This window comes from Myotis nattereri (genome assembly GCF_964212035.1).
Source record: "Myotis nattereri genome assembly, chromosome: 7".
Lineage (NCBI taxonomy): Eukaryota > Metazoa > Chordata > Mammalia > Chiroptera > Vespertilionidae > Myotis > Myotis nattereri.
In genome coordinates, this window is record NC_138082.1 from 32,820,726 (window position 1) to 32,843,507 (window position 22,782).

The 22,782-nt window shown below is 44.9% G+C and overlaps 1 protein-coding gene across 1 annotated transcript in view; it reads left to right on the plus strand.

Annotated features, from left to right (window-relative positions):
- The window catches only part of TRPM8 (transient receptor potential cation channel subfamily M member 8), a gene marked incomplete at both ends in the record, with an annotated part of 50,108 nt that extends 38,507 nt beyond the window's left edge, over positions 1 to 11,601 (plus strand). The window contains 4 exons of the mRNA XM_081096332.1: positions 954 to 1,144; positions 7,481 to 7,580; positions 8,665 to 8,698; positions 11,551 to 11,601. Coding sequence (XP_080952458.1) covers positions 954 to 1,144; positions 7,481 to 7,580; positions 8,665 to 8,698; positions 11,551 to 11,601 — 376 coding nt within the window. The remainder of the gene's footprint in view (positions 1 to 953; positions 1,145 to 7,480; positions 7,581 to 8,664; positions 8,699 to 11,550) is intronic.
- Positions 11,602 to 22,782: the final 11,181 nt, after the last annotated feature.

Consider the following 22,782-nt stretch of genomic DNA (forward strand, 5'->3'; position numbering starts at 1 on the left):
TGGAGATGGAGAGTCAGAGGGAGTGTAGCAGGGTTTCTCTCAGGGAAGGGACTTAGACGGGCACTGGTTGGCAGGGAGACTGGGCAGCATGTGGCTTGGGGTGGGTGACAGCCTGGATGGGAGAGAGGACCCGAGCTGCTCCCAACGAAGGCCTTGCTGTGGGGATGTGTGTGTGTGTGTGTGTGTGTGTGTGTGTGTGTGTGGTGTGTGATTATATAGTGAGATTACATTGTAAGTACAAGTTTGAGCCTAATTGTTATATAAGTGTTTTCCTAAAGTATAAAAATTAGTCACAAGCATAATTTTTAATGGTGCCTAATGTAATCATGTTGATTAACCATAGCGTGTGAGGCATATTTTTAGTGTCGAGCATTTCGGTTGTTTCATTCTGTTGGGGTGGGAGCGGGGACAGCCATTACTATGGTGCTGTGGCAACGGCCATGTGTGTGTATCCACTCACATACTGTCTGTCCTCAGCACCTCCTTAGTCTTGGGTGAAATTTCCCTAAGTAAAGTGACTGGGTCAAAGGGGTGAACATTTTTAAGGCCCTTCATGAATGGGAGGGCACATTATTTCCGAAAGACTGGACACCTTGGGTCTCTTTGTATCTAACATAATAGACTGATGAGAAAAAAGAGACTTCTTGAAAGGTCTTGAAATAAAAATAATTTCAGAGTTTATTCAACTTTTGTGTGTGTGTGTGATTGAAAAGAAAAAAAAACAAAACCAGAACCAAAAGCCAGACACCATTCTGGCCCATCTTGAATTGGAGAGTGCCTGGTGCTGAGCTGTTCTGGCCCCGATGCCAGCATGGACTTTCTGTCCTGTCCGGACTTGAATGATCAGAGTCATGGACAACAGTCAATAACGCTGTGTTCGGCAGTGAATGCCAGTGTTTGACAGTGAATGACAGGCACGCGGAAGCTGAGCTTGACCTTGTCTCCCCCGCCAGCTACACCGTGGGCACCGTCCAGGAGAACAACGACCAGGTCTGGAAGTTCCAGCGGTATTTCCTGGTGCAGGAGTACTGCAACCGCCTCAACATCCCCTTCCCCTTCGTCGTCTTCGCCTACTTCTACATGGTGGTGAAGAAGTGCTTCAAGTGCTGCTGTAAGGAGAAGCCCATGGAGCCTTTGTCCTGCTGTGAGTGCCGCACCATGTGTGCTGGGATGAAAGGCAGCGGTTAATTTCAGGGGTGTGCCTGGTCCCTAGCTGAGGTATAAGGGCTTATTCAGCCGCCGCCCTGCTCACATCTGTCTGTCCGTAAAGCTTGGGCATCGGGCCAGCCTAGTAATTAATTGAGACCCTGTTGTCCATCTGCCAGGGCAGTCCTATTTGGGGAAATAACTTTGGGATGGACATGATAATCATTTAAATAGTATGTTGAACAAGCATGATTTACGGGTTGTTGCTGCCCTTGGCTGCTGGGAAATATATTCTCTGGGAAGCGTTGGCCTTGACCCCGCAGGGCTCATGACTTTTCTGGCTGCTCTTAAGGAATTAGAAAGCTCCCAATGACTTCACTTGGTAAAATAGTTTCAACTTAGAAATTAGAACGTACAGTCCACTCTAGTAACCAGCCCATTAGTCGCCATTCGGAGGAGAGACTCCCCCTGTATGCTCACCTCCTTTCAGCTGGTGGAGTTGTCAGGAAGGGGCCCATTGGCTTGTCCCTGTCTTTCTGGCTTCCCCTCTCCCCTGCCAGCTGCCATTGCTGACCTTCAGCATGGGGGGGGGGGGGGGGGTTCGGGGGGGGGGGCGCGGGAGGGTGGTTGGCCGGTGGGGGAAGGAGCAGGAGGTCCTGTCTAGAAACAGTGGTCTTGGTCACGGCTGGTTCCATGCTCTCTGGCCTGGCAAATGTTTGAAACTGACCCTTTACTGTGGGGGCACTTGGTGGGTCCCTCGGCAGTGGCCTGGCTGCCCTCTCACCATAGGTCCGGATGTGGCAGGGCTTTCCTAGGGCCTGCCCCCCGGGCCTCTGGTGTCCAGGGTCCACTGGGCATGCTCTCCCTGTGGGGCCCCACTTGCTTCTGGAAGGTAGGAGTCATCGTGTCTACAGGGGAGTCTGTTCTCTCTCTCATGTGCTCACCCATTTCCTTGGCCCTGAAAACTCTGGGTGGCAGGCGGGTCTCTCCCAGGCGCCTCTCCTTCCCCGGCTCTGGGAGCCAGGACCTCTCACTGTCGGATTCCTGGTCACACCTGCCACCGTGCAGGCAGCAGGCACCCAGCTCTGCCGCATGAGGCTACTGGTCTCCATGCTGAGCGGCGTTTCCTTTGCCACTCTCCTCCAATGGACGCATCCCAGGAGTAATTTGAATATCTGCTGTGTTTTCCTTCCTTGAAGAGAACCTTTCCCGAGCCCTTCCCCTCTGAGCAGGATCTATGACAGGTGTGGATGTTAGTGAGATGCATAAACTTGGTTCCAGAAATGACCTTTTAGCCATTTGGGAAAGAAATGGGTGCCTCAATGTTCATGAATGTTTCAGTTAATCTCATCACAGATTCTAGACAGCCACCAAGGACCAATGAAAAAGTTCTCAGGCAATATCTAAACAGGTGCTCAGTAAGATAGAGGCTATCCTTGCCCTCCAGTGGGGGTCAGGATCACAGGGAGCAGAACAAAAATGAAAAGGCTTTCACTGAGAAATGTGGGGAGCGCTAATTTTCCCGAACGTGCAGGTCTCCATGAGAGTTACACTATGGACACTTAAACCCCAGACTGGGGTGGGTCAGGGAAGACTTCTTGGAAGAAGGTGATATTTAAGTTGAGACCCAGAGAATGAGCTGGAATTAGCCAGGCAAAGAGGCAGAGGCTGGGTGGGAGCCCCGGTGCGAGGCGTGGTCAGGAAGAGGAGGAAGTTAGGTCAGATGAGACCAGAGAGGGGCCCCTAGAGCCGAGGGCTGCACAAGGACTAATGCAAGACCCCGGGCCATGTTCCACAGCCAGGTTCTAGCTCCACGCAGTCCCCAGCCCACCACGTCACAGTGTCATCCTAAATCCCAGGGGAAATGTAGACAGAAGATATATGGTACTGCAAGAAGTGGTGACATAAATCACAAAGCACGCATCACAATACCTCCCTGCCGACTGCATTTGTTTCCCTCAAGGTGGAAGTGGACAGAGAATCCCAGGTCACCATGTGAAGTGATGCCCCTCAGATGCTGATGTTCATTCTCATGACTCGGGGAAGAGCAGTCAATTTGGAGTTTGGGGGCCAGGGGAGGGTCTTGAAATGTGTCCCCTCCAACTGAAGCACTAATGGTTAAAAAAATCTCCGTTAAAGGGAAAAGTCTCTGTTAATGGTAAAAAAAAAAAAAGTCTCTGTAAAAGCAATCGAGGAAGGGAGTGATCTAAGGTAGAATCCGACACAAATAATTAGCGGGATATAGTCAGTTTGTTCTTGTCTCATACTGGCTTTGCCAGGATGAGATAGAGACTTTCTGCCTTGTTCGTGCCTTGTGCCCACTGTCCTGGGTGCTGTGTGGCCTGTGGCTGCTGAGGGCGTGCTTGTGTCTCCCTCGGGTCTTTTCTCTGTTGTACCCAATGAAAGGACCCCCAGTGCCACCAGCCATTCATGTTTCCTATCGAGGGGATCATTCCTGTCACTTCAGTGGAACCCAAATATTTAGACGATTCAGAAAGTAAAAATAGGAACTTTACCAACAAACCCATGATCTTTGGGGGCAATTAAGAAAAACCTAACTTGCCAAGAACCATCAATTTTTTTTTTCTTTTTTGTGTGGAGTTCCTTAATGACATGGAAATGGAAGCAAGCATGAACATGACCCTCACTATTGGTCATAATATACTTCTGTGCTATCCCTGAAGCTGTGACCCCTAACGCCTGGCTTTCGGGATGTAAATGCGCCAGTGACTCCCAACTCGTGTCACAGGTTAAAGAATCCTCTTAGTCATCTCTTCTAATAGCATTTTCAAGACATTAAATGTCACTTTGGGTCCTCATTAGCTATCACACCTGTGTAATTGCCTTTTTTGATGAAGAACAGTGTTTTGACAATTCAGATAAGCTGCTGATTTTTCTCCCCATCATTTTGCCTTAGGAGACAGAGTGAGTCATTTTGGACTAAAAGAATGGCAAGTCTTTCTATCGGAGATGGAAACTGGGCTCTGGAATTTTACGGTACCAGGCCCGAGGTCAGAGGCACTTGGCAACTTGACTCAGAGCTCTCTCTGGCTGCCTGACTCCGAGTCACGGATGAGTGTCTCCAGGGCCCCGGGGAAGGCTGTGGGGATAGCAGCTAGGCCTTCAGATTGGGAGGCAAATGAATTGCCAACTAGAGACTCTGGCCACAAGTTCTATATATTTTTCCTGAATGGTTCCCGAGAAAAAACAAGCAGCAGTTGAAAGGTGCAGGAAGGAAGATCTGTACTCCGTGTGAATCAAATACAAGTCTAACAATTAGTGCTATCTGGAAAAAAACTGAATAGCTGCATGAGCTAGTGAATGCCTCGTCACTAGTGTTGTTCTGCTTGGGGAGGGGCTACAAGGGGAGAAGGTCTGCTCTGCTAAGATGCACTGTGCTCACTCCAGGTTCAGTAGAACTGGGAAACTGAGAAGCCAGGAAATGGATAGGAGCTTCAGCTTGAGGAAGCAAACAGGTTAGAAATAACCCGGTTAGCCTGCACCTGTCTCCCCCTGTGGGCCCTGGGAAAGTGATGATTTTACAAGTGTGAGCCATAGACACTCTTGCTCTTCAAACAGTTCTTACTCTCAGGAAGGAATAAAGAAGGGGGGATGGGAGACCCCCAAAGGATGGGATCCTTTCTGCACATGGTGCAGTGATGACTACCGCAGGCTCATTTGTTCCTTCTTAGAAATCTCTAATTCCAGAAACGGCAGTGCTCTGTGGGTGCCACAGCCTCTCATGGTAATTTGTTTCCTAAATTTACTTTGCATTTGCCTCTAATGTTGGGAAAGTCATGGAATTTAAGCTTGAAATTGCTCTTCTTTGGAGAAAAATGCAAGGTTTTTCAAGTAACTTTCAGAAAAGGTGGGATCCAAATTTAAATTTTTGGTGACATATTTAAGTAATAAAAAAATTATCCTACCCAGTAATTGTATTTTTATGAAAGTCATTGTTTTTCATGATTAAAAAGTAATCAATATTCATTAAAAGGACATTAGAAAAATATAGAAAAGCACAAATAAGAAAGAGCAAGGGCACATGTAACCCACCACCCAGAGTTAAATATTGTTAACATACTGATATTTATTCTATTATTCTGTCTGATTGCTTCTCGGCCTTTTGGCTAAGATCAAGTGTAGTATTATTCTGTCTGGGAGTATGATAATTTGATTTGTGCACATACATTTATACTTTAATTTGTTCATTTAACTAATAATACATCATGGCCATTTTTCAAACTCAAAAATAAAAATCTGCATGACAACTTTTAACTGGAATATTCCAATGTACCAGTGTACCATAATTAATTTTACCAGTCTCTTCTTAAACATGTAGATTTTTCGTCTTCTTTGTTATCATATACTATTATGATAAACAGTTCTCTGCATTGATTTTTTTTAAGCACATCAGTGGTTTTTTCCCTTGGAATTATTTCTATAAGAGAAATTTCTAGACTTTTAAGTCTTCAGATATTGTCTGGGCCCCCACTCGTCTCCACCCCCTGAGGACGTAACCATGTACAGATTTCCCAGCCTCTGGGAAGCCTGTTTATCTCCCTCTTTGCTAGCACAGAATATCGTCATTATTGAAGAACCGGCTACTTCTCTGGGTTGGTTGGTAAAAATGCTATGTCATAATTTCCACCAGCATTTCCTGATAAAGTTGGGCCATTTTTTTCTTGGTCCTTTGTCATTCCCGCTTTGGCCACCTGCATCCAGGACTGCCTTGTCCTTTCTGTGCTGATTTAAAAAAATATATTTTTATTGGTTTCAGAGAGGAAGGGAGAGGAGGAGAGAGATAGAAACATCAATGATGAGAAAGACTCATTGATTGGCTGCCTCCTGCACACCCTTATTGGGGGTCGAGCCCGCAACCCAGGTATGTGCCCTGACTGGGAATCGAACCCAGGACCTCTTGGTCCACAGGACAATGCTCAATCCACTGAGCCACCACAGCTGGGCTGTGCTGATTTTTAAAGCCCTCCTCTTAGGCTCCTCCATACATTTTAGTTAGAGGAAAAGACATTGGAAATGATGCTGTTAGGAAAAATACAATCGAAAGAGATTAAGTTAGGAGTTATTTTCTAAAGTGAATAACCACCATTTAAAAATAAATCTTGGGGGGGGGGGGAATGAGAAAAATAACAAAAAGAAATAAATGTGTATTTGCTGTGTAGGGTTTGCTTCAAATCTGCCACCTGCATTTTGGCTGTCTTTGATTCCCAGTGAATTATTTTTAAATTCAGGAAGATTATACAATTCTCTCTAAGCTCTCACGTGTCGAGGAACAGATTTACAGGTAAAAACTAAGTGTATTTGTTCCAAGCGGGCACCTGTGTGAACATGCGAGGGTGGCAGTCCATGGCACTGGTACCTGAAACACAGGGGACATGCTGGACATGCTTCTCCGTTCTCTTGCTTGCTTGCCATCTGAAAGGTGAGGCACTGCAGGAAGCTGAGCCAAGACTGCAGGAACATGTCCCAGGCCCATGGAGCAGCACACCTGGCCTGCCCTCGGAGGAAAAGATGAGACCTGAGAATTTTCCTGGAGGTCTAATGCTCAGACCTCATAGCTCAATGGGGTGGCAATGTCAGACCTTATTTGCTTCTCCATCAAAATTCCTATCCCTGTCTTAAGTTGAGGGCAGGCAACCTATCAGTAATTTTATATATATGAAAGCCTAAGCAACCGTTTGACCGTTTGACTAGTAGCTATGCTGTGCACTGACCACTGGGGGCAGACGCTCAATGCACAGGCATGGACACATGGAACAGACTGATGAATCTCAGAGGAAAGGGGGAGGTGGGAGAAGGGGAAGAGATTAACCAAAGATTTTATATGTATACTGGCCTGTGGGGATTGGGCCGAAACTGGCAGTCCGACATTCCCCGAGTGGTCCCGGAATGAGAGAGGGTGCAGGCCAGGCTGAGGGACCTCACTGGTGTATGAATCCATGCATTGGGCCTCTAGTTTAACAGAATGATCCAGGTAGCATTTTTATGTCATCAAAATGGAAGAGGAGCACAATGAAATGAGAACTAAAATTCACTAGTGAAATGATTATACTAAGTCACAAACCACCGAGACAGGCTTCGGGTCACTCTCTGTTTAGAATGGAGATTGCATTCCTATTTCATGCCGGCAGAGAAATTCATCAATATTCCATCTCTTTGCGGCTGTCACTAGTAAGTAACATTAGTCAGATCAGCCTGCCCAGGACGAGTCGGATTCTCCTGGCACCAGCATCGCCAAAACACCCGAAGGGTGTTGATTCAGGAGCAAGGGGCAAATGAAACAATTTGAATGTTTTTCTTTGTCTCATTATTCAAGGTTTCAAAAATGAAGACAACGAGACTCTGGCATGGGAGGGCGTCATGAAAGAAAATTACCTTGTCAAGACCAACACGAAAGCCAACGACGCCTCAGAGGAGTATGTCCATCCTTGGTTTCTGCTCTGCCAGCCGCCCTGTGTACCCAGCTGGCAGAACGTAGGCAGCTGATCTGAGCGGCTATGTAGAGAGAAGTTACAGCCGAGAGCAATCGCACCCAAAGATATTACCCAGGCAGTTGCGGATGGCAAACAGTAAAAGTGGGGTCAGCTTTGCAGGGAGGGGCAAACCACCAGCCTGCTGTTCTGATTGCCCTTCTAGGCGCTGGGGAAGGAGTATTTGGAGCCTGCAGAGCAGGGCCCTAGAACCTGGTGACAAGAATGTAGGCCCCTCTGCCATGGCTGCAGAGGTGGGTTCTGGGAAGACCCTCAGGTAATGAGCAATGGGCATCACCAGGCAGGCGCCACACAGGTATTTCTGGAATGGAGTAGAGACATTAGAAGATGGAAAAACAATTTGGTTGATGTGTTGCAGACTATCCCTGAGAATCCTGGACATCCTTTATGGATCACATGCAGCAGTTATAAACGTCCCATAGAACCAGCTAAGCCACTAAGTCCATAGACGGTCCACACGTCACGTGCTACGCAGGGCTGCTAGGAGCGTGCCTTTCTTATCATGTGAACTACATGGTTTGTGGTCACGTCACAAATACTGAGCACTTCAAACTCATCTCAAAATTCACTGTAACAAAAATGAGTAAATATAAGCAGCACGTGAATCCCATGTGGGAGCCTCAGCACAACCATTGGGGAGCATGGGACATGTGCTCTTTCTCTCTGAGTGACAAAGCAGACGCCCCAAGCTTTCTCCATTCCCAGAGTCTGAGACCCTGGCTTCAGAAGGGAGGGATGGACCTTAGGGGTCACCTTCCACCACTTCATCCCCATGGGTAGCGTCGATTTGCTGCACTTCTAGCTGTGGTGAGAGTGGAATTCTGCTTCGTTTGGGTATTAGGGAGAATGTTTAAAAAGGTAACTACAGCTGGCATTGATTTAGTTGGAAATGAAAATGATCTGTATTTTTCTCTTTAAAAGACTGGAAAATGGAGCCTAATAGCCCTTTCTCAATCTCTCTCTCTCTCTCTCTCTCTCTCTCTCTCTCTCTCTCTCTCTCCCCTTGAAGAATGAGGCATCGGTTTAGACAGCTGGATGCAAAGGTATACGTTTTGTTTATAGTTTGAGAAATATTATTTTCATCTCTGTTATCTTTGAGCTTTCAGCGAGAGGCCAGTGGTTATGGTCTGAAATTAGAGAAGGTTATTTTTTAAAAAGCAGATGTGACTCTGTTCATATTCAGCTTCCCTGCATAACATTCCCTGGGTGCTGGAGTGAACCTGCTTCTCAGATGCACAAATACACACGTGAGCATTAGGCAAAGGGAGAGCAGGCCTGGACCTGGCATGATGTCCCTTCCACCAGCGTATTGGTCAAAGCAGCCCAGGCCAGCCTGGCTTCAGGTCGGGGAGGAGCAGACCGCCACTTGCTGAGGGGCGGTACGTGTGCGCAGGGAGAAAGGACCTTCGGAGATATGCTATTACATAGTAATGCATCTTATTACGGCCACTCTCGTTCTCACATTGTATTGTTGCTAATTTTTAATTGAGGGGCCGGGAAGACTCCTAAGTTATTAGAGTTGAGTACTGTACACAAACGATCATGCTAGGATTCATATCATGTTTATACCAACGGAGATCAGAAAATATTTATAGACTATTAAGAGAATGTATGAAAGGAGCAATAGGAGATCGTATTCTAAGACTATTTCCATTAGATAGATGCAATATGCACTATATTTGCCTTTCCATATTAAGTATTTATATTTAAACATATTGTCTGCTGCTTCTGTGCCTAGATCACATAGCATATCCAATTTGCTGAGCACCTGCCATGTGCTGGCATGGGGCTCAGGGCCATCAAAGCAGACCTGCCCCTGGATCCATGCCCGGACCCTTTGTTCAGTGGTCTGGGTGTGGGAGCATTTGCAGGCTGACTTCTGCAGCGTGGGATTGCGGGAACAATTTCCTATGCGGCATTCTCGTGCATTCCAGATTGCCTGGTTTGGGGAATACAGGAGCTAGCGACTTGTCTAGGTGTTGTGTTTGTGGAGAAAACAGGCTGTTTTTGTTGTTGTGTTGTGCTGTTTTACTTGTGCATTCACTTGGGTGGCTTTGGCAGGAGCTGACGGAAAGTAGGGGTTGGGCTGAAGCTTCAAAAGCCACTCCTCGGTGCTGACCCTGCTCTGGGGCAGAGAGTGGCCAGGACGAGGCAACCATGGGCGGGGCAGGACCTCGGGCCTCCTGGACACCCACTGGGTCTGGCAAAGGTCATCCCGGGCACTGGACAAGCTGACCTGACTCCCGGGGACCAGGGAGACCTTCGCACCAGTGAGGGTCTGGGCAGAGACACCGTCAGAGGGGACAATGGAGCTGAGCAGTGGAGGTTGTGGGAGGTGGGGGCTCAGGGAGTCATATATCATGAAATCCTATTGAAGGCTGTTTACCACATGTGCCAGCCAGGAGTCTCCGGGGACCTCAGAGAAGTGCCTGTAGATGCTGTCTCCTTAGCATGCTCCTGGCTATGGAGATCACCCCCTTTTCTGGTTCTGCAAGAAGCCCACCTAGGCTATGCATTCTGTAGGTTTGGGACGGAATGGACAGTTTCCCAGGGAAGACTCAAACTTCACAGCACACAGCATGGGCCATCGTCACCCATGGGATTTACTACCTCTCCCCGCTTCTTGTCCTGCTTCCCTGGCCCCCTCTCCTGTTTATTCCATCCTCTATCTTCTATGCCTCCTCTCTGAGTCTCCATTTCATCCAGATAAAATTTAGAGATCATCACTTGTTTCTTTAGCAAGCCCTTGGAACCTTACACCCTACTTTAAACAGCTTATTAAAGCCATTCTACCATCAATAAACACAGAGTTCTCCTTAAAGCCCCTCTGGTGAATAAAGAATGTCTCCACCTCATTGTTTTACCAGAAAACAACAGCACTCACAGATGCCTGTCAGTCTGTAAGTAGGGATCTTACTTCATTTTCCTTTTTCAGGGAGCCACTAACCCTTACAGTTTCTTTTTGTTCTTTAAAATAGAAAGTTAAATGAAGAGATTATTACTGAAAATAAGCCCAAGTTAAACACAGGTTTTCTTATATGCATGCATACAAGTCCTTCAGTTGATCTCTTACTCCCCCTAACCCTCCCCGGACACTGCGGGGTAGGGGAGGCCAGGGGAAGGTTAAGGGGAGGAAAGAAAAAGGAGACATATGTAATACTCTTTGTGATACTTAAAGCAATAAAACAAAATTAAAAACAAAATTAAAAATAGACAAAAACAAAACAAAAACACACACACACAGGTTTTCCCTGAGTGAGTGATATAGCAAAGTAAAGGCCAACTGTACACAAAAGGCATTATGTCTGTAACTTTTACCAGGTGCACAATGATGGCATGTAATTTCAAGTGAGATTCGTGCATCTTGTGAAGTAAACTTATGAAATATGCATGTATCAAAGATAATTTTATTATGCCTTTACAGAAATTGTTTTACCACTTATCCTGTTTTTTTGTTTGTTTTTTTGTGAGGAGGGACACTTTGCAAAAACTTGATTTATTCGTATTGCATATTATTTTTATTTGTATTATTCACATATCAAAGCACAACTTTATTGGTATCTTATAACTATTCGTATTTGTTACATATAACATTATTTCTAAATATTTCTCTGTGTTGTTAAAATCTATTATTTCTATGTAGGAATCACTAGTGATTTGCATTTGAGTTAAACTAATGCTAACTGATGCGAATGGTCATCTGCTAGTGATGTGAATTCAGAAAGTAAGCAGTGGACAGGGTCTGAAAACATCACCTCCCTCGCTGTCCCGTTCCAGGCACGCACCACACTCACTCATACACACATCCGTTTCACAGAAAAGCTATAGAGTGGTAATTTAAAATTCGAAGTTGGAAAATCGATCTTAACACCAGTTCTTTTTCTTTTCCTCCCAGCTTAATGATCTCAAGGGTCTTCTGAAAGAGATTGCTAATAAAATCAAATAAAACTCATGGACCGTAATGGAGAAAATTCTAATAATAACAAGGTAAGTCATTTTAATGGCTCTTTTTTTTGCTCTGAAAATGAACATATATTAAGACTAATTGAAAATTACGATCTTTTTCTCAGTTATTTTATTTTCACATATTGTCAGATTTGAAAATAATGTGTTGTGTAAAGAACGTAAACAATATTGGGTTATAGGACGGAACAAGAGGAAGCCCCTGGTCACACTTCCTGCACTGACTTCGCCCTCAGGCCAGAGGTTGCCACAGCCAGCAGTGGGCTCATGTACTCTTCCTGATGTTTTAAAAGCACTGGCAACCCAGACAGCTTGGTATTCACTGAATCAAGGTCACACTGTTCTGAGACTTGGCATTTTTTTCTTTCTTATCTCTGTATCACGGATGTCTTTACAGATTAGTGCCTGAAAATGCACCTCCTTGTCACGACCCATCATTTATGTTTGCTGCTGTGGGACATGCAGATGTCTGTGTCTTGTTTGTTTTGCTATCAGCAAACATATATTGATCACCTTTTACTACCAAGCAAGTTCTAGTAAGGCACTCAAGATTTTAGCAACCGCTCGTTTACACAATAAACATGAAATTTGATTAACTGGCCAAGTTGAACCCAAGGCTTTGCTGTCTGGTCTTCCCATTGGCTTTCATTATGTTTTCTCATTACCTGTCCAGATTCTGAAACCAATGCTTAAAATGGTGTTGGGGACACAAAGACCTAGGAAAAAAAGCAACGGGCATTCCGTTTGAGTAGATTTTGTTTTTGAGAATGAATTGTAAAGAATGGAAATCCATAGGCTAACTTCCCTCCCTCCCTCCCTTTACTCCTCCCTCCCTCTCTCTTCCTTCCTCTCTCCCTCCCTTTCTTCCTTCCCTTAATATTTACGAAGTGCCTACTGAGTGCTGAAAGAACTGTGCCAGGACCTGTGCTGAGGCGCAGACACTGAGTTCTGCCTACACATTAAGTCCACTGTAGAATTTCTATCCACCGAGTGACTGTTACAGGGTAATTGTGACCATCAGGTCTCTTTCAATATATCTGGACACTCAATACTTTCCCTTGGGTTCTGACAACTGTAGATCATGTTAACAAGCCCTCTATTAGGGGGGACTTTGTTGGAATAAGATTAATGCATATTTTATATCATCAGGAAGGCAGGTATAGCCTCCCAAGTTGCTCAAGAAAAGAAACTTTGCATGTTTAGGAAGAACATATTTCAAGTCTTTCATAGTGGTGTTAAATGAAAACAATATTTCACCTTTTAATAAATTATATTTTGAGTTGTGGGACATTTGCCATTTTGTTTAAGTTATGATCTGATATATTTTTTAAAATCAGGAAGAGATAAAACAATTATAATGATTTTTTAAAACCATAGAGGTGAATTAATCAGAAAAAAATTCAAAATGAGATGTGTATATCCATGTCTTACAACCTTGATCTCCACATCTCTCATTCTTTTCCAAACGTGTTGACTGTGAGTAAAATGGAGAAAACAGACTGGCTTCTTATGAACTTGCCCTTGTTACTTAATGAATGACAGTGACTTGGGAGAAGGACTTCCCTTCATTTCTAGGTGACCCTCCGTGAAGGAAGGAGGATGAGAAGAGCATACGAGGAAACAGGGGCCATTCATTCTTGACCACTGTGTCTTTTGGAACAATGAATTGGGCATGTCCAGTTTTTTAGACATTTTTCTTCTGGATATAAGATCCATTTTCTTTTTGGTTTGTTATCCGTCTGGCATATCCCTAAGGCGTTCACTGAAAATGCAGCTTTCTAGGCAACCAGCTACATGCTGTAAGAGTGATTCTTCCTGTGCCTCTTTGGTACCTCTCTCTCCTGAGTGTGATGGTAACTCTCCTTGGGCAGGGACAGGGAAGAGAATGCCAACCCAGGTGGGAGTGATCTGACAGTGGAGGTAGGACAGGAGCGGACACTTGGGGGCAGGTCTTTACCCATCGGTCCATCTGGGCTCTTCCTCCCTGAATTAGCCTTTGATCCAGTGACTCGGGATGAAATAGCAGACGGTTGTATATATATATTTCTTTCTCCTGCACTGAGGTTGAAAGGAAGTAAGACCCAGGGTGAGAGGAAAGCCATTTGTTTTCTCATAGCTTTGTACTTAGGACCTGAGGATCACAGGGAGGGACGGTCACTGGAAATTGATTAATCCCCACACAATAATCCACTGGTTCTTGCATTTGCTGCACTGAAATTCTAGTTCAGTGAAAGAACTTGACGTTCCTTTGGGAGTCATCATAAAACATCATTTTGATAATTACCACAGTTCTTAACTTTATTGCCAACTCATCCTTTCATTTATGCAGAAACTGCCTAGCAAGTACAGTACTTGGGGACTTCCTGGGTCTTCACCCAGACAGAGGGAGCCTGGCCATTTGGCCCTGGTCATGTTGCTCCTATAGGCAAACTGGCAAAAATTGTACCCACATCCAGCATATTACCCATAAATTTGGAAGCAAATTGTATCCTGAGAATGTAAATGGGGGATCCATTCTCCACACAGTGCTCTCCCTTTGTTTTCCACAGACCTCTGAGTGGAAAAGACACAAGGAGGCTGACAAATCTCTTTGTTACTGAATGAGAACTGCTCAGCTGGGGGTCTTGAGCACCCGTGTTCTTGAACCTGAAGATGAGACGTGTGACGGACTTCACCGGAGAAGGTGGAGATGAAGGAAGACCACCCTTATAGTGCTCCCCTGAAGGCTGCCGTTACCTCGGGGCCTCGGTGACCAGCACTTGCTGCTGATGGTTTCAAAGCCTGCTCCCTCCTTCTGCCTGTACTCCCACTTTGGCCATGCCTGTCCTAGGAGAACATGCCTCCTCAGAATACGAGCCTGGCCATGCTTTCCCTCTGTGTCTATCTGTGTGGCTACTTCATTGATCTCCAATCAATTCTCTATTATTTTCCTTTTTGTATCATGTGACTAATTCGTTGGCATATTGTGAAAAGTCTCCCAAATCAGGTCACATTTTAAAACATGCTGTTGAGCCCACTTTTCCCAGGAGAAACTATTTCCTCGCCTCATTCAGCTTTTTATCTCTAAGGAGGCGGCAAAGCTGCACCCTTCCCTCTCACTCACCTGAAGCTCCAGCCAAATGAAGCACCCCATTCCTGATAGTGTGCAAATCACCCCAGCATGGAGCTTTGAGAGGCACCTCTGCTTTTCATTGGCTGCTCCTCTCTCTCCTCTTATTATTTTCCCATTAAAAATAATTTGTGGGTATTATAGAAAATTTAGACTACATGAAAAAGTAGGAAAAATATAAATAATCCCACTACCTAAAGATAATCACTGCTACCATTTCAGGAGGCTTCTCCAAGTCTGTTCCTATGCATGTTTTATCTCTCTTTTAAAATTTTACACAATGTCATTATGCCATATATACAATTTCATATAAGCTTTTATCAAAGATGTTTTCTTATAGCTGTGGCCTTCTTAAACACTACATTAATAATGGCATAATATTCAGCCTCTAGTGAGTTCCACGGTGTTGGTCACCGAAGGCTGGTTCCAGCCAGTCAGTGGGATGAGCATCTCTGTGCGTGAATCTTTCTGCCACTGTGGAAATTTCCCACGGCTAGATTCCCACGAATATGTATTAATGATCAAACCACTTACAAGGCTTTTTCATAAATGCACAGCCAATAGGGACTATTAACTTGATTATAAGATAGGAGATATATGAACCTAGAGCTCTTAACATGAAATATTATATTTAATCTTTAGGAAGAAGCCAACGTGCTTATTTAAATATTATGCATGGTGAAGGCATTCATAGAGAATTGGCGAGAATATCTTATTGAACAGGCCTGGTCCCAGCTTTCTCTGGAACAAGTGGCATCTTCACCCCAAAGAGATGGGCTGCAGTACATAAGGCATTCCAAATGCCCATAGTTAGTTTCCTCAGCTTTGAATAGACTATAAACTCAGTGGCCAAAGAAGCAAATCTTAGAAGGAAACTATTAAAAGATAATCTAATTAGAAAAACTACAAAAGCATGAACCAAATGAAAAAAACAAAAACTGTTTTCCTTTTCTCTGGGCAGCATACTTAAAATGACTCCTCACAGCATTCATGCTGCTTTCAGGAAGGAGCACAGATAACAGCAGTCTTTGTACTTCAATCCCATTAATGGCCTAAAAGGGAATCTTTGTCAATAGGGTCGATCAATTCATGGTTTTGGACACTGAAAATAGATGGGATCAAATTTACATGACAAACATTGTCAGTGAATGGCATTTGGGAGATGTCTCTGTGAGAGAATGCCACTTTCATTTCACCATGGCAACTAGAACCTCTGCCTTTTCTGAAGCCACGGAGAGGAGGCTTATGTCATCTCCACACTAACCGGAACAATAAAGCACACAGCACTGCATATGCTCGTGTAGAGAGAACCCGCAGTCCCAGGCCCATACCCTCAATTCAAGTAGGAACTTTCAATAAAATCAGTACATTAAATTGAAAACCTCCCATAAGACAAAACTTAGCACAACTCTTGGCTGAACCCCTAAATGAAGCATTTGTCCATATTTTCAGATTTCCACTGGCTGTGTTTTTGTTAGTTTAACACATGCCTATGTGTGTATCCCCATCAGCAGCTAAAGAAGGTCTCTGTTGACACTGATATCAGAGCTTGCTCAGTGCTCAGAATTCACTCATGTTGGAGAGAGAGGGGTGTTTGTTGCAGCTCGCCTTGGCCAGTAGGTGTTTTTTGCAGGGCTACTCTGTGTTTTTTTGCATAAGAAGTCATTCTTTTAGGTGTCGCTCATGTGTTGAAGCACCTCTAATCCGAGGTTCTGTCTGTGTGTGGTCCTAAGAGCGCCCTGTGTACCTGTCCACGGCTTCTGGTAGTCCAACTTGGTTTCAATGCGTGGGGTAATGAATTAAATAATGGAGGAATTGGCATGTGTTGTTCTTGTCATTCTTTAAAAGTGATAAAAAGAGAATTCTTTAGTTTGGTCAGATTTATTTCTGTAGAGACTTGGTTCTGGTGACTGGAGCTGACTTCTCTAAGCAGAGGGCTTAGTGAATGCAAACAGAGAAGGTCCCATGGCTCTGTTTCCTGCCAGCATGACCAGGTTTGCCCATGGCCCACCTTTTGTCACCCCAGTTAGGCCCCCACCTGTAGCCCAAGGTCTCCAGCTTCACTGACCCAGAGCCACCCTCCTGCCCCCACCCCTCAGGCGTGCCTGGCTATTGAGGTAACGGGTCTCCTACAGGCACACAACAGGTGATGTCCATTGTTTCCAACCCCAGGTGGTGATGAAGCGGGGCCCATCAGCACTGAAGCAGGGTCCCCCTGCTTCTAGGCCACATTTGCTCCAGGGAGGGTTGGGGACCTGTGTGTATCATTCCCCCCACCACCCTGCTTCTTCTCTGTCCTCATGGGACTGAACTTTGTGGTCGTCATGGATACACTCCCTGCCCACAGCCTCTGTCTCAAAAAACAAAAAGCTCAGAAGTGGGGCTCTCAACCACGCTGGATATGGGAGGTGAGCATCCATGCCCTCTGACCCCAGTCCAGGCATGAGTAGATGGGCCCTTATTCTCTGAAGATGGAAATTGTTGGGAAAAACAGCCTTAGGTGGCATCTCCGGGCACTGCTCAGACCTGAGCAGACATTTCTGAAGCACAGTTGGTTTAGGATCAAGCTGGGACTATGGGGGTTGCACAAACACATTCATAGCATTATTTTAAAATAAATGTTTCCCTACCAAGCTCTTGTTTGACAAGGATGAATTTCCTCGTCTAGTAGGTGCGGTGCTGGGATTCAGAACTGTGGGACCCTCAGTGGGTTTTCTAACAGGCTGCAGGGCCGGGACTCAGAACTGTGGAACACAGTGGCTAAGAATCCCAGCTTTGCTGTTTGCTTTACTAGTTTTTGTCTTGCTGAATTTTGAGGTGGGGGAATGGTGTTTGCAATGATTTTGTGTGGAGGAAAGGGAAATTCCAGTGCTCATTTGCCTTCTTGCTTTCAAATAAGTACGAAGGAGCTAAGGATGCTGCTCCAAGCCCTGACTCCCCAGGCCTGTGGTCACTCTGGCCCCCAGGAGGCTAGAAGCCAGGAGTCTCTGTCCCTGCCTCCTCCAAACTCTTTTCCCCAAATGTCTCCCCTTTTCACTCTAGCGCTGGCAAATGGCTCTGATGTCTGGTCAGTTTTTCTCGGAGATGAGTGAGGAATAAAAGAGAAACTGGCCTCTGGGTTGACGGAGAGAGCTCTCACCTCCAATTTCACCGCTCCTGTCCTCCGGACAAGCCTCCTGATTGAAGTAATACCACTGTAAAGAGAGCCCCATAGCCCCCCGGCTCCCTCTGCTTTGTGGGAATCTGCCACACTCGGGGATTATTCCAGAAACAGGCTTCCTTTCAAGCCACGCTGTCAGCTTCATTCAGGCGGACCGGGCAATTTATGGAGCTGAGCCACGTGCCTTCAGTGACCCAGAACTGAAGACACTGGGGAGTTCCCAGCTCTGGGCCAAGGGGGAGGGGGGCCAGGGGGCAGGGCTTCTGCACCCCCTTGGGTTTCTCTGACAGCCCACCTCCCCAGGGAGGCCCAGGCACGGCACATCAACCTCCTCTGCTCCCTGATGGACACCCCCCCACCCCCCATCAGCCCCACAGCCCACTGTTCTTGGAGTGTCAGGAAGCAGGAGAATCTCATTCCACAGGAGAGTTGTGTCCAGGCCGGGAGGATGATTTTCCTTCCACTCCCGGGAGCTCTCTGCCTTCCTGCCCCAGAATCCCAGACAGGTCCCTTCTTTATAAGGTTTCCTGTTCGGATCCTCCTGTCACTGACAGTTTCTCCCCCTAGTAAACAGAGAGGAGGCGTTCCTGTTCCGACAGGGAGCGCATTTGGCTTGGATGAAGCACTTCGCGCTCAGAGAAGGAAGGAGCATTCTCTCTGACCGAACACCCGCCTCTGCATCCACGGTGCCCGGATTAATTCTCGGTCCTCATGTTCTCAGTGGACACCCACAGGTGAGAAGCGTCCCTACATCGCTCTTGTTAGAGAAAGGACAAGTGGAACTAACCCACTGCCCAGGCTGTGCCCTCTGAGTTGCTCGGATTTTGCCATTCCTGAATAAGGAAGGTCGAACTCACCTGTGCGCAGAACACCCCCGGGCCTTCTCTTCCTGGCCATTTGGGTCACAGTGTATTTCTGTGATTGTGACAGGGATTCAGGGACAGACATGAAATGATGGTGGTAGCGATTTTCCTCCCCCCGCCGGCTGCCCAGGGAAGATTCTGGCTTGGTTCACAGGCCACTACTTCTGGTGGGGATGGTCCCGGTGATGGGATTATGAGGGAACTTATTTTTTGCCAAATAGTTAGAAGCAGCAATGTTGTATGTCACCTTTGGACATTATCCTTAAAGAGAAGAGGCTCCTCCTCCTTTGCTCTTTCCTTCAGCAAGCTGCATAAAACAAATTGTGATGGCTGGAGCTCTAGCAGCCATTTTGGGCCATAATGACAGGAATATCTTGGAGGAATCTAGGGTCCTGATAGTTGGGGAGTCATCAAATAACACCAGGATGCTTATCATTACAGTTTTTTTTAAAATGTGAGAAATACACTTTTATTTTATTTAACCCAATATTGGATTTTTGGTTCCATGAAGATGAAGCTGATTCAAACTGATCCTTCCTTTTGCTTTGCTAATTCCCTTGTTTTGGTGGAGGACATCCTTTTATCAGTCATGGATGATCAGGAAATAAAAATCACTATATGTATTCCAGACATAAAGGGTTTCTACAGGAAAGAAATGATCAAATCATTACTTCACAACTGTAATCAAAATTAATTCCAAGTGCATTAAATAATTAAAATGTAAAAAGGGAAATTGTAACATATAGGTAAATATTTATGTGATTTTAAACTGGAGGAAGATTCTCTAGAGATGACACTAGAAGAAACAAAAAAAAAATTCAGTGGATTTAAAACAAAAATAACAATTTTTATAGGACATACAACACCAAACACAAAATTAAAAAAGAAATTAAAATGAATAGGAAGCCATAGTTTAAACTTGGGCTGCTGATCAAAAGTTCTTGCCTTTCACCAGGGTTTCGCAACCTTAGTACTGTTGAATTTTTGGCAGGATAATTCTTGGTTATAGGGCTCTGTCCTGTGCACTGTAGGATGTTTAGCAGCATCTTTGGTTTCTACTCACTAGATACTCAGTAGTACCCTCTCTTCTAGTTGTTGACGAGCCAAAATGTCTGCAGAGGTTGACCCATGTCCTAAAGGCAAACTCACCCCTGGTTGAGAATCACTGCTCTACACCTGTGGTTCTCACACTTGAGTCCACATCAGAACCAATTGGAGGACTTGGCAAACCCAGATGGCTGAGTCTTCTCCCTAGGGTTTCTGATGTAGCAGGTCAGGGTGGGTTTGAGACTTTCAGGTGTTGCTGAAGTTGCAGGCCTGGGGACCACACTTTGAGCACCTCTGGTACTACTTTGCTTGCAAATACACATGTCATCCCCTAAAAAAATAAAAGTAATAATAATAATATTAACATTTCCAGTACATGGAAAGGTTGGGACTACAGGCAATCAAGGTATATTTTGACAGTGGAGTGCATCAGTTTAGAAACCATGTTATCACAAAAAATTGGAAGATAGCTGTAAAATTTGTGGTTTACAATCAGATAAAGACTTAGTTTACATTTGCTCCAAACTTAGTGATTTTTCTTCAATAATATTACTATAGAGTTGAGCAAAATGAAAACAGACAATCAAGAGAAATGATATCAACGATAGCAAAGAATCTTATTAGTCTACTAGAGGCCCCGTGCATGGATCCCTGCACTGGTGGTGTCCCTCAGCCTGGCCTGCACCCTCTCGCAATCTGGGACCCCTTGGGCGATGTTGGAGAGCCAGTTTTGGCCTGATCCCTGCAGGCCAGGCCAAGGGACCCCACTGGTGCATGAATCTGTGCACTGGGCCTCTAGTATGCATATAAGATCTTTGGTTAATCTCTTCTCACCCTCACTCCTTCCCCTTCCCTCAGATTCATCAGTCTGTTTCTGTTTCCATGCCTGTGGTTTCTGCTCCTGCGTTGAGCGTCTGCCCCCTGGTGGTCAGTGCACATCATAGCTACTGGCCGGTTGGCTGGTCGCTTAGGCATATATAAATGATATTAGGAAGATCATTTAATTATAATTTCTTAGTTATTTTATAATATAGATGATATGGATGCCCACCCATCTTTAGTCAACCTTTTGCTAATTGCTTGTTAAGCTTCCTATTATAAATTTTATATACATTTCCAGGGACTATGTAAGTAAAAACTATACAATCCTCTTCACTTAGTGCCACATAATTTTAATACCTTAACTAAATAATTTTTGTTGGAGCAGCAGAAAACTGCTGGAATGAATGCCGTACAGTTTCTGCAGATAGAAACAAGAATAATGAAAGAAATCATTATGGCCTGAATTTCAATGGATGGCTTAAATTTAATCTTCTAGGTTTAGCAGACGTGACGGAACTCTGCAGAGGCGTTTTCAGATCATCACTTTTTAGCACTGAGAAATGAAATGACCCATCAATGCACCAGTGAGCTACAAGCAAAATCAATAGTCTTGTGCTAGCAACATTGTTTTATTGTTGTCTCCTTAATCTCCTCTAGTCTTCTGCAATTGCTTTTATTATTACTGCTCATTTAATGAGACCCTGGAGTTCGGAGCCAGGTGGTGTCGATAGTTAAATCTGGAAGACTGTAATGGAATTGAGTTCAAACCAGGTTAAGAGTAATAGAATTACAAATCTTTAGTGGTCATCATCTCATAGCACACCCTTTGTGTACCTTCTATATACCAGAAATTACTGCAGGCTCCAAACAGAAAGACGTGGATTAAGGTTCAGAGAGACTAGGTGTGCTCATTAATTAATTAATTCAATAAACATCTAATTAAGTTCCTATCTGGGTGTTACAGAATTGTATATACAGGACAGGCATGGTGTCTGCCTCATAGAGCTTATAGTCTACTTGAAGAGAAAGATAATATCAAACAAAAAGGCAAAGTCACAACAGTGATAAATGCTAGGGAGGAAGAAGTAGGAGCTGAAAGGCAGGAAAGATTATGTTAGGTGGGTGGTCAGAGAGGCTCTCTGAGGAGGCGCTACTTAAGCAGAGACCCAAAGGCTGGGAAGGAACAGAGTCGGGGAAAACAAGAAAAAAAAGCCACTATGACTTGTTGGAAGAAATAATGTGTAAAAGGCTATGGCATGGAAGTCATTCTGTGTCCCAAAGAACTTCAAGGACAACTGTATGGCTGGAACCTAGTCGGGGGAAGAGGAAGGTCTGAGATGAAGCCAGAAACTACTGGAGAGCTGCATGGGGTAAAGGACATTTAGACACTGAGATTATCCAGGTGAGATGTTAATACACCTTTAACACACCTCTCTCATGTGCTGATGAGTGAGACTTACAGAACGAACACCTTTGGGTTCAGAGCAGTAAATACGTGTGGTCCAGAGAATATGTGAAGTCAGAAGCATGATTTTGAACTTGTGCAGAGGGCAGGCAAAACAGGCGATATTTTAATTAATAAAGATGCTTTAAGTAGCAGCAATAATATAAAATTTGCATCATGGCACTTTCAATAAGACACATCTGTCATGTTCAGTCTATCCAGAATCATCATCTCCTCCTCCTCCTCGTTGGCAGCAATGCCTGGCCGGCCTCTGGTGAACATCACTGCGCTATACCTTGTGCCCTCCCCAGTGGCTTCCTTTTTGTTCTTTCTTCTTGCCCGGAGTCTCCACCTCTCCTGTTGGACGCCTCTGCATCCGTCAAGGCCTAGTTCAAGAGACATGTGACTACCTGGGAACTGCGGTCAGGAGAAGTGAGTGAATGGCCAATGTCCCCATCATCTCCAGGCTTATAGCAATTTATGCTTCCGGTGCTGGCACTTACATTTGCGTGTTTAAGCAGGTGAGCTAGATGATTAGTTCATTTCGACATCCTCTGCAGTAATTATTGTTGCCTTAAACATAGCAGATACTAAGAATACTTATTGAATTGAATTCTTACCAGCAGTTACCATTTATTGAGCAATTAATTTGCCAAGCACTCTTTCAAGGGTTTGTGATTTAATCTTTATGTGATGCTTGATTTTATGTGTCAACTTGG